General features: G+C 36.2%; 1 protein-coding gene across 1 annotated transcript in view; it reads left to right on the top strand.

Annotated features, from left to right (window-relative positions):
• Positions 1–12705, top strand: part of ADAMTS19 (ADAM metallopeptidase with thrombospondin type 1 motif 19) — a 226973-nt gene that overhangs the window by 161519 nt on the left and 52749 nt on the right. The window contains exon 16 of the mRNA XM_004420243.3: positions 4598–4678. Coding sequence (XP_004420300.2) covers positions 4598–4678 — 81 coding nt within the window. The remainder of the gene's footprint in view (positions 1–4597; positions 4679–12705) is intronic.

Below are 12705 nucleotides of genomic sequence, written 5' to 3'. Positions count from 1 at the left end.
GCTCACAGGGAATTCTTAACGTGGCCCATAAGGTCCTTCATGGTGTTGTCCCTAACCTCTTTCTCTGGCGTCATTGCACACCAAGCTTCCTTTCCTTCTCTAAGCTGCAGCCACCAGATTTCTTACAGATGCTCAAATTGACCGTGCTCCCTCCAGCACTTTGCATTGAAAAATGTGGTTTTGTTAGCTTCCTCTTATGTTTGCCTGGTTAATTCCTAGACATCACTTTGATCTCGGTTCAAATGTCCCTTCTTCAGTGAAGTGTTCCCTGAACAACCTCCACCTCCTATCACTAACAACTAGTTTAGTGATGCTTACCATATTAGTATCCATACCGTAGCTCTGACTTTAAAACCAATGAGGAAAAATATCATGGCTATTTTTGTTCAACACCATATTGCCAATGACCAGCATAGTGTGTGATCCATTAATATTTGCCAATTTAATTAATAATGAAACATTACATTGTGAAGAACTTTAAAAAACAAAACCTATATGAGTCCTTAATTATATCGTGGGCTTCATCTACTTGTGACTTTAGGAATGTTGTATTCATTTCTCTTGAGGCAATTTTATCCTTATAGTTTATGGACTTCCTAGGGTTTCTTGAAGTAATTGCAGCCTTATTTGGTCCAGTTGGCCATGCACACTGTATATATTGTATGAGTAACACATGTGCAGACACATGTGGGTGTTTTCAATCCCTGTGCTCTATTTAGAGTTTGCTAAATCATTTTTGTTGGAGCTAGAAAATAAACTTAAGAGGAGGTTATTTTTTTTCCTTAGGACATTTATCGTGTCTTTCATTGTAACTTGCCTAGCCAGGGGATAATTTTTTAAAGGAATTTTTAAAAAATAAATTGGGTATTTGTCTAGTTATGGAACTTAGTTATCAATATACACTAAGAAGAAAATAGGCATAAAATGTGTTATTCTTAGTATAAGAGATGATGATACTGATCCTGTATAAGGAACACATGGTCTTAGACATTTTGCTCGTATGTTTGTCATAGCAGTAGGAGAGTCATAGTGTCATGTATTCTGTTTTATGAAATCATACCAGTGGGTCATAGCTGGAAATACTGGAGTCAGACAGATCTGACTTCAAAGCTTGGATCAGCTAATTACTGACAACGCAGTCTTGCAGAATGCTTTTTTTCCCTCTACCTTTATTTTCTCATGTTTTAGGTAGGAAATGTATTATCTACCTTAGATGTAATCATTATAGTTAAATGTAATAATTTATGTAAATTACCTATAATAGTGGCTAGCACATAGCAGTTGTTCAAATGTGGCATTTATCATTATTACTACCATGAAGATAATGATTGCTATTGGCATTGTAAGATGGCTTATTAAGAATGGGATCTCTGGTTTAAATAGGATGTTCCTGTGTACAAAGGAAACTGTCCAACATAAGGATCAAATTTATAACATTGACATCACAGGCTTTATTCCAACTTCTGAGCTTGGCAATAGCCACTCATATATTTACCTCTTAAAAAAATGTACATTCTCAATTGTGCTAAATGGTTTATTTACTGAAAAATATCTAGGCCCCCAATCATTGGCTATCTCTTGTCAAATGTCTTTGCTTAATATTTTTCTCCTTCTCTTTCTTCTTTAAACTCAGTCTAACTCACCTAGTCTCCAAGACATTCCACTTGAATAATAGAGAATTGCTCTCAATATAACTATAAACTTAGATGTAACTATTGTCCTAAGGTACAACATACCTCTGAGTTTATTGCTAAACTCAAACAGGAATTTACAGTTACTACCTCTACTTTTCTCTCTCTACTTTTCTTTTCTAACATCCTGAAATTTAACATCTTCTCCAAATACTTTACTAAATTCATTTGCCCAGAGATTAACAGTTACCTCTTGACCATGATTTCCAGTGGACTGTGCTTTGTCATTTTTCTCTTTTCACACAGTTGACCAACAACTCTTGTTGCGATATTCTGATCCATAGGATCTCACCATAATAAAATAGCCACATCTCCTCCTCCTCATGATTATTTCTTCTCTGTATTCTTTCCTGATTTATTTTCAATCTCTTGGTTAAGAACTATGACTGTCGCCAAGGTTGAGTCTTTGAGTTTTCTTCTCTCTCAATTTGCTCCACTTACTTCCATGGCTTCTATTACTGCCTCTGCAAAGATGCCTCACAAAGGGACTTCCCTAGCCTGACCTTTCTCTGGAGTTCCAGATGTTCCAGAGTTCTTACTGGATATTTTTACTAATGTGTTATACTGTTTTGTTAAATACAAATTGCAAAGTCGAGCTTATCAGATTACTACCAAAACTTGACTTCCATGTTCCTGTAAACGATGTGAGTACATTCTCACATAAGTACTAGTAAAACATTGTGTTCAGTGTTTATTTCCCCCACTTTCTATTGGTTCTCAAGTTCAGAATTTATTTTCTTCGCCATGCCTCTGGATTTTCTACCTTAGCCACTACCACTCCTGGATTTTTACATTAACCTCCTGACACTGGTATCCACTGCTGTATTGCTGGGCATCCTGCATATTGCTATCAGATAAAGCCTTTCCAAATCAGTATCTAATTACCAATTTCCTTGCTTTCGAATTTTTAGTAGCTTCAAACTGATAAATTCAGTACCCTAGGCATGCATTTAAACTTTTTTTTAATAGAACCATCTTCTGACATCTTCTCATTCTGTCAGAATTATTTTATTTATGCTACTAAAAATACTACTTACTCCATTACTTTTCTTTACATGCAGTGAACTCATCCTTCTTCTATGTATATCCAAATCCTATCCATTCTTCAAAGACAGTTCGTCTATTTTACTTCTTTGTGAAGCTTTCCTTGACTACATGAAATATTCTCTCCTCTGAATCAAAGTGATTCCGGCTGATGCCAGTGTTTCTCAAACATGAGTAATGTATATAACCATTTAAAACGAAAAAAACAGGGCCTGCCGGGTGGCGCAAGCGGTTAAGTGTGTGCGCTCCGCTGCGCGGCCCCGGGGTTTGCTGGTTCAGATCCCGGGTGCGCACCGCCACACGGCTTGGCAAGCCATGCTGTGGCGGCATCCCATGTAAAGTGGAGGAAGATGGGCACGGATGTTAGCCCAGGGCCAGTCTTCCTCAGCAAAAAAGAGGAGGATTGGCATCGGATGTTAGCTCAGGGCTGGTTTTCCTCACCAAAAAAAATAATAATAATAAATAAATAAAGGAAAAAAGCAAAAAAAAAATCCTACTTCTGTGAGTTAAAAATAGCAGCAAATCTTTTGAATGATGATGTGATCAGAGAAGGATAGTTTAAACATTGGTTTATATTCTTCAAGAGGCAATTAATCATATCATTTTGCATATAATCTTTGTAACATAATTTTTGAAGTTTTATTTAACTCGTATTTATATAAAATATTTGTGCCCAGTCTTTCCAATTCAATTATAAGCTCATTGAGTACACAGACCTTCTTCCTTTACTTCTATGTACAAATAGACAGTAAGCATTTGTTTCTATTTTCATCAATGTCTATTTTGTTCATGCAGCAAAATGATAGTGGTTGTCTGGTTTGGTGTTACTAAAAATGGTTAAATTGAATAAGCAATGTTCACTAATGGAAATTATGATTTGAGAAACACATGCCTCTAATTCTAACCACTTCCAGGAGGGGTGTATGCTACCTTTTGGTATACACCAAATAATTGTAAACAGTTTCAGGAATTTGAATAATTAATCAACAGGAGACAACTCAGGGATTAGCTACTGTGCCTTTTTAATAAGTATCTTTAACATTAGACTTTTATTAGATATATGGAGCTACTCAGAAATACTAAGAATATTAAATATTATTTTAATATAATTTTAAAACATAACTGTTCAGCCTACAGTAGGCATCTGCTCTATCACTATTTTGCACTAGATGAAGTCTTGATTTTGTCTTTTTCTGCACACTCTCTCTTCTGTCCCACTTTATCTTATTTCACTTCAAGAGTTACATTCCTAACCTCTGCTGAAAAACCTTTCGTAAGAAACACCTAATTGTGTCTTGCTTCTAGCTGTTTCACACCTGGGGTGCCACTAGATTGCTTGGTGTGGTCTTACACTTACTGGTCTCCAGCCCCAGTCTGAAAACCCTTTGTTAATCTCCTCAGGGAGTTCTTGGTCTCTCTTGTCCTATACCCAACTCCTCCAGGGACCTGATTCCCACCAGCTGTATTCACTCCAGCTGCCTTTCCTTCTTCCCCACACTTTCTAACTTAAAGGTGTTCCATGAGCAGAATCTGAGGTTATTTGCTCTGTTCCAAGTTTCACTCTGTTTCTAACCGGGCTATTCTGTTGTGCTCTTGTCCTCTCCTCACAATTCAGAAGATATCATTGAGCTTTTTTACGCAAAAATACAATGGCCTATTTGCCCTTGATAAACTCAACATCTTTCCAAGAAACTACTCCATTTGAAATTGACAGCTTTTATACATACATAAATTTTTTCTTTATATAGGTATTGAAATATAGCAAAAACCAAAACCAAAAGAAAAAAAAGACGGCAAGTCAATTAAGAAAAAAGATCTTATGAGAACTCAAGATTTATTTCATGTTTTATTGACTCTTACAGGTTACGTAGAAGTGCTGGTGATACCTGCTGGAGCAAGAAGAATCAAAGTCGTGGAGGAAAGGCCGGCACATAGCTATTTAGGTAACCTGTGTTACACACGCAGAGCCAATCCAACTACGAGCCCAGCTCCCCGCCCTAGAGTTCTGTGATGCCAAGGATGCCAGTCTGTTTCTAGTTACATGTTTGAATTTCCCAGGAAGCACCTCTTGTCATAGCAAGTAGGATATTTCTTTCCTTTTCTCCCAGGGACTTCCCAGGAACAAAAGAAATCTAGTTGTCTATATATTTTCTGGGGGGGTATAAATTGCTTCCACATGTTAGTCTGTGTTAAAAAAAAGCACTCATTGGAGGATTTGGGTATGTTTTACTTCATATATATGCACATATATAAATATATTTTATAAATATATTTATTTCATATGTATACATACATACATATACACATATTCATTTTATTGCATGTGCAAATGCATACATATAGGTGTGTGTATGGCTATATAATGATTACTTTAGAATTAGGAAATCCTGTGAGATTCTTAAAAAAAATTTCTACATACTAAAAGGACTTGTTCTTTTAATGGGAAACGATGCTCTCTCTTACCTCACTTCAGGTACACTCACCTATGAAGAGAGTATTTTAAATTTTTAAGAATTGCTTGTGGAAAGAATTGTATCAGCAATTTTAATTAGGCCAATTAATGATTTTTAAATATATGAAAGAAAGTACTAAGTTGTCAAAATACATATTGCTTACATATTAAAATTTCAAACTAAGTCATGTGAAACGTTACAGTCAAGGCATCCACAGATGGAGGGATCTAATGTGATTAGGTCTGGCAAAAGATTAAATATTCTTCCAGAATTTAAACATTGTATTTATATTATCTTTAAAGAAAGGCTTCAGTTCTTTTCTGTTTTTTTTTTAACAAAAATAATGTCCTCATTATTCCTTCTCAAATAAGAAATAATGTCCCAATAGGGAAACACTTTGTACATGGAAAATAACCCAATATTACATGATTGTTTCTACTCTGCAATATTGAAAATAGTCTACACTCAGATTGAATTATTTTTCTCTTTAGTGTTTGCTTTCTGGGAGTAGGAAAATTTGAGGAAAGGGGACAGTAAAAGAAATCCTTTGTCATGTGACATGCTCATTAGTTTGTTATTACTAATATACAAATTTTATCTATTTTTACCTAGTATGGATTTTAAATGCATTTTGCGTGCAAGTAGATCATCCCAGATATCCAAATTCAGACTAAAGCTCTAACACCCAGTTATTGGAGACTCTGTGCAAAATCTAGACAATTTCAATGCATTCATTCAATAGCAGACAATTGGCTATTACACTTGGGAATATGTTTTCTTTTTTCCCAAGCTGGAAGGGAATATAGATGTCTCAAAGGGAGTTTTCTCAAATTCTGCAAAAGTCTACATTGTAGTATGATTTTTAGTAACCTAACAAATGTGGCTAAATAAACCAGCCAGTTTTCCAAAGGGACATCTCCATGCCTTCTCTAATCCCTTACTTCCCAGGCTCTTCAACCAATCCAGTCTTGTTTCTGTCTCCCCTCTACAGTAGCTACTTTTGTCAAGGTCAGCAAATGCCCTCCATGTTAACAAATCCAATGGTCACGTGTTATTTGACCTATAAACAGCATTCAAAACTGTTGACCTCTCCTCAGTTCATTAAATACTTTCTTCTTTTGGCTTCTAAGACCTGAGGGCCTGTACCTCGTTAGAAGCCCCTTACTGGTCTGTTTTGCTGGATTCTCAACCTCTACATGGTTTCCAAATGTTCCCATACTGTGGGGCTGAAGCCTGGGCCCTGCTCTCTTCCCTGATATACTATCTCCCTGGGGAATTGCATCTAGCTCCATTGCTTTCCATGTTTGTTGTTTGTTTAATTTATTTATTTATTTATTTTTGGTGAGGAAGATTAGCCCTGAGCTAACATCTGTTGCCAATTCTTGTCTTTTTGCTGAAGAAGATTGGCCCTGTGCTAACATCCGTGCCTGTCTTCCTCTACTTTATATGTGGGACGCCACCACAGCATGGTTTGATGAGTGGTGTGTAGGTCTGCGCCGGGGATCTGAACCTGCGAACCCCAGGCCACCAAAGCAGAACACGTGAACTTAACCACTACGCCACCAGGCTGGCCCCAACTTTCCATGTTTATTTGATGTAAATTACCGGATGTCTCATATGCACCTCAAAAATAATAAGTCTAAATCAAAAACTTTTTTCCAGCTCATGCTGAAACCTCTTCCTCCTTTAGTTTTCTCTACTGCAGTAAATGTTGCTATACTAGTGTCCTATGACTGCTGTAACAATTATCGGAAACTTCGTGGTTTAAAACAACAGAAATGTATTGTCTCACAGTTCTGGAGGCCATAATCAATTTCACTAGACCGAAAATCAAGGTGTCTGCAAAGCCAGGCTCTCTCTGGAGACTCTAGGGGAGCGTCCATTCCTTGCCTCTTCCAGCTTCTGGTGGCTACCAGCATTCTTTTGCTTGTGACCACATCACTCCAATATCTGCCTCCCTAGTGTCATTTTTTTTTTTTTTTTGGTAGGTGAATGTTCACAGCAACTTTATTCACAATAGCCAAAAACATGTCCATCCACTGGTAAATGGATAAACAATATGAAGCATATCCATATATTGAAATACTGCTTATTAATAAAATAGAATAATCTACCGATATGTACAACAGCATGAATGAGCCTCAAGAAGATCATGCTAAGTGAAAGAAGCCAGAGGCAAAGACTACTTATTGTGTGATTCCATTTATATGAAATATCTAGAAAATGCACAACTATAGAGACAGAAACCAGATTCATGGCTGCCTGGGGTGGAGTTTAGAAGTAGGGATTAACTGCAAACAGACACAAGGAATCTTCTCAAACTGAATGGTGTTGATGACTGCATGATTATCTAAATTCTCTAAAAATCACTGGATGACACATTTTCAGTGGGTGGAACTTTAGTATGTAAGTTATAACTCAATGAAGTTGTTTAAAACCGTAGCTTGGACAATGTCACCCAGGAGAATTAATTCTTTTTTTTTTTTTTTTTAATTAATAGACTTTAATTTTTGAGTAGTTTTAAGTTTGCAGAAATTGAGCAGAAAATAGAGAATTCTCATACATCCCCTCTGCTCTCCTCCCCCAATTTCCCCTATTTTTTTTTTAATTTTTTGTTTATTGCAGTAACATTGGTTTATAACATTGTAAAAATTTCAGGTGTATATCATTATACTTCTATTTCTGCATAGATTACATCATGTTCACCACCCAAATACTAATTACAACCCATCACCACACACATGTACCGAATTACCCCTTTCGCCCTCCTCCCTCCCCCCTTCCCCTCTGGTAACCACCAATCCAATCTCTGTCCCTATGTGTTTGTTTATTGTTGTTATTATCTACTACTTAATGAAGGAAATCATACGGTATTTGACCTTCTCCCTCTGACTTATTTCACCTCGCATTATACCCTCAAATCCATGTTGTCACAAATGGCTGGATTTCATCGTTTCTTATGGCTGAGTAGTATTCTATTGTGTATATATACCACATCTTCTTTATCCATTCGTCCCTTGATGGGCACTTAGGTTGCTTCCAAGTCTTGGCAGATGTGAATAACGCTGCAATGAACACCGGGTGCATATATCTTTACGCATTGGTGTTTTCAAGTTCTTTGGATAAATACCCAACAGTGGAATAGTTTTCCCAGCTGGTTAAAAGACTGTCCTTTCTCCGTTGAATGATCTTGGCATCCTTCTCAAAAATCATTTGGCCACTTATGTGAGGGTTTATTTCTGGGATCTCTGTTCTATTCCATTGGTTTATGTGTCTGTTTTCATGCCAGTAGCACACTGTTTTGATTACTTTAGCTTTCTAGTAAGTTTTGAAATCAGGAAGTGTGAGTCTCCAGCTTTGTTTCTCTTTTTCAAGATTGTTTTGGCTATTCATGGTCACTTGAGATTCCATATTAATTTTAGGATAGGTTTTTTATTTCTGCAAAAAAGGCCATTGGGGTTTTGATAGGAATTGCATTCAATTTGTGGGTCACTTTGGATAATGTTGACAACTGAACAATATTAAGGCTTCCAGTTCATGAACCTGAGATGTGTTTCCATTTATTTATGTTTTCTTTAATTTCTTTCAGCGATGTCTTGTAGTTTTCATTGTATAAATCTTTAACCTCCTTGGTTAAGTTAATTCCCAAGTATTTTATTCTTTTTGATGCTATTGTAAATACAATTGTTTTCTTAATTTCCTTTTCAGATTGTTCATTGGTTACTGTGTAGAAATGCAACTGCTTTTTTTCTTTTCTTTTCTTTTCTTTTTTGGTGAGGAAGATTAGCCCTGACTTAACATCTGTTGTCAATCCTCCTCTTTTTGCTGAGGAAGACTGGCCCTGGGCTAACATCCGTGCCCATCTTCCTCTACTTTATATGTGGGATGCCTGCCACAGGATGGCTTGACAAGTGATGCGTACGTCCGCGCCCAGGATCCAAACCCATGAACCCCAGGGCACTGAAGCGGACCACGCGAACTTAACGCTACACCACTGGGCCGGCCCCACAACTGCTTTTTGTATGTTAAATTTGTATCCTGCTACTTTGCTGAATTCATTTATTAGTTATTATGGGCTTTTTGTAGAATATTTAGTTTTCTACATATAAGATCATATCATTTGTGCATAGAAATAATTTTACTTCTTCCTTTCTGATTTGGATGCCTTTTGTGCTCCTGAATTTGGTTTGCTAGTACTTTGTGGAGGATTTTTGCATCAATATTTTATAAGGGAAATTCGTCCGTAGCGTTCTTTTATTGTAGTGCCTTTGTCTAGCTTTGGTATCAGGAAAGTAGTGGCCTGATAAAATGATTTAGAAAGTCGTCCCCCCACTTCAATTCTTTGCAAAATTTGAGGGTGATGTTAGTTCTTCTTTAAATATTTGCTAGAATTTACCAATGAAGCCCTAAGGTCCAGGGCTTTTATTTGTTGGGATATTTTTGATTACTACTTCAGTGTCTTTACTAGTTATACGTATGTACAGGATTTCTATTTCTTTGTGATTCAGTCTTGGTAGATTTTGTGTTTCTAGGAATTTATTCATTTCATTTAGATTATCCACTTTCTTAGCATGCCGTTGTTCATAGTACTTTCTTAAAACCCTTTTTATTTCTGTAGCATCGATTGTAATGTCCCCACTTTCATTTCTGATTTTTTAGTTGTCTCTTTTTCTTTCTAAGTCAATATAGCCAAAGGTTTGTCAATTTCATTGCTCTTTTCATGGAAGCAACTTCTGGTTTTGTTGATTTGCTTTGTTATTTTTCTGTTCTCTATTTCATTTATCTCTGCTCTAATCTTTATTATTTCCATGCTTCTGGTAGTTTTGGGTTTAGTCTGTTCTTTTTCTAGTTCCTTTACTTTTAAAGTTAGATTGTTAATTTGAGGTCTGTCTTCTTTTTTAACGTGTTTATACCTATAAACTTCCCACATCGCACTGCTTTCACTGGGTCCTCTAAGTTTCAGTATGTTGTGTTTTCATTTCCATTTGTCTCAAGATATTTTCTAATTTTCCCTGTGATTTCTTCTTTGATCCATTCGTTGTTGGAATATTTTGTTTCATGTCTACCAATTTGCAAATTTTCCAATTTTCCTTCTGTTATTGATTTCTAACTTCATTGCAGGGTGGTCAGAAAAGATACTTTATATGATATCTATCTTTTAGGACGTAAATATCTTTTGGGGGGCCATTATTCATCCTACCACAGTCACCAATTTCTATCCAGTAGCTTATACCAAAACTAGCGGTTCTCCTTGATAACTCTCTCTACCATTCTAATACAATACATCAGCAGTTCATATCTATCACTTTCTCTCCGTATCCACTGTGACCCCTAACCAAGCCACTCCCTACTACATCATCCTGCTTTATTTTCTTTATAGCACTTGTCACTGTCTGAATTTTCTTTTTTGTTTACGTGAATGCTTTTATATTGTCTATCTCTATTGTGAATTCTTGAAGGCAGGGATCATTTTGCTCAGAGCTATAGCTACCGTAACTAAAACAGAGTCCGGCACAAAGGAAATAAAGACTTCCTGAGTGAATTTCAATTAAGAAAAGATAGTTCGCACTTATATAGTGATTAGTATGGGCCAGTGCATTAAATATATTCGTTAAATAAATCCTCACAACAACTCTATGAAGTAGGCACCACTAATTTCCAAATTTTTAAGATCAGAGAATAGAGGAACAGAGGGTTTAAGTTTCTGTCCCAAGGTCACACATCTATAAAGCTATGATCCTGGATTTAAACACAAGCAATGTGGCCATGGTATCTGATTCCTAATGTATCTTTTTTACTTTTTCTTTTTTAATCATTGCCTTCCATGCAATACTTGTGGTTTTAAAGTAGATGTCATATATGAATAAATTTTCCTTGAACTTCCCCCAAATTCCCTCTTTTGCCCCTTTTCTTAACTGACGTGATCAATTGTCTTATAGAATTAACTCAGGGGAATACAAATCATGAAATATCTGTTTTTTTCCCCAATCACTACCTCCAAGCCTGCCAGATCTCATCTTCTTTCCCTGATGCAGATCTCTAAACATAAATCTCCAATCACTTTTTGTTATTAAAAGACCATTCAGTTTAAAATTGGATCACATATCTGTGTTAAGCACCTGGCCTTATTATTGTCAATTTTCCTTGTGCTTAGCATTAGGCCTAAGTTACCAGAGTCGTTTACTTGTATAAGGAAAGAGCATCAGTGCTCCTAAAAATCCTGAATACTACTCTGGAGATTAAATCAATGTTGAAAATACTACTATGTTACCATGTTTATTCAAGAACCCACTAAATTTCCTTACTTGCTTAACAGAGGAAAAAGCAATTATCCTGATGAATTAGTGGAAGTGTGCAGGAATGAAGACAAAGAGACCAGTTGCATAATCCAATCAAGAGAATAGAAATGAGAAAAACCCAATGGCTTCCAGAGACATTGAAGAAGTTGAACTGATAAAACTTGTTGAAAAATGGATGTGAGTATTGATAGAAGATGAGGATTCAAGGATGACTTCTAGCTTTCTGGCTGCAACAACTGGGCAAAGAATGACATTTACTGAGATAGGGCACATAGATAAGGGGCAAATTTGGGGAAAAAAAAGAAATGACACAGTATTAAAATCCTAGATTTCAAGCCTAAAATCCCAAATTTCAAGCCTGTGAGATGTATTCTCTAAAGAATGGCAGAGAATACAGATCATAAATCACATTTCCTAAAGGCTCCTTCGGGCATTGGAAAGAAGTCATTGAAAATCTTCATCTGAACTAGCTTTAGCAAAAAGAAAGGATAATAAATCACTTCCTGGCAAACTGATCATTCTTTAACAAATTAACTTGTCTACATCAAACTATATATTATCTCGTAGGAGACATTAAATTCCCTCCCAATACAATTGTTCTTTTTCATTACTCTCTCTTTGAGTTGTAATCCCATATGCAATTATCTGCTTTTCTGAAGATCATGGCTTTATTATTTTGTTAATAATTTATCAAAAAGTCTAAAATGGAGAGTAGTTCAGATAGACCATATGTTACATCTTTACAAAATCATTATAGCTTATAATTTTTTAAAATCTGAACAAGGTCATATGGGTCAGCTTACTTTGCCTGCAGTTTTGCGTGCAGCCCACTACAGAAAAACTTCTCACTAAAAACAATTTAAAATGTTAAGCAAAATACAAAAGGAGAAAAAAAAGAACACCTTTTAAATTTACCTCTGAACTGAAAGATATTAAAGGAACCTCGCATGCCAAAAACAAAGTGAGAACAGGAATCCAGAGTATTAGACTGACTGAAGCCCCACTTATGCTTAATCCTGGTGACCAGTTTAGACTTTGAGAGCCAAGGAGTCCTGTGGACAGAAAACAAAGCCTAAGACCTTTACTAAGTGGAGACTGTAATAGGAGACCCCTGCATAAAGCAGGACCCCAAAGGACTACAAGCTCGGTGTGAAGGAGAGATAAAAGTTCATTTGCACCATACAAGGAGAAAGAAAGGAAATGTGTCGATGTTAGCTT

This window comes from Ceratotherium simum, chromosome 4 (genome assembly GCF_057802395.1).
Source record: "Ceratotherium simum simum isolate JZ-2026a chromosome 4, ASM5780239v1, whole genome shotgun sequence".
Taxonomy (NCBI): domain Eukaryota; kingdom Metazoa; phylum Chordata; class Mammalia; order Perissodactyla; family Rhinocerotidae; genus Ceratotherium; species Ceratotherium simum.
The sequence above is the reverse complement of the archived record's forward strand: the minus strand, read 5'-3'. Positions and strand labels throughout refer to the sequence as shown.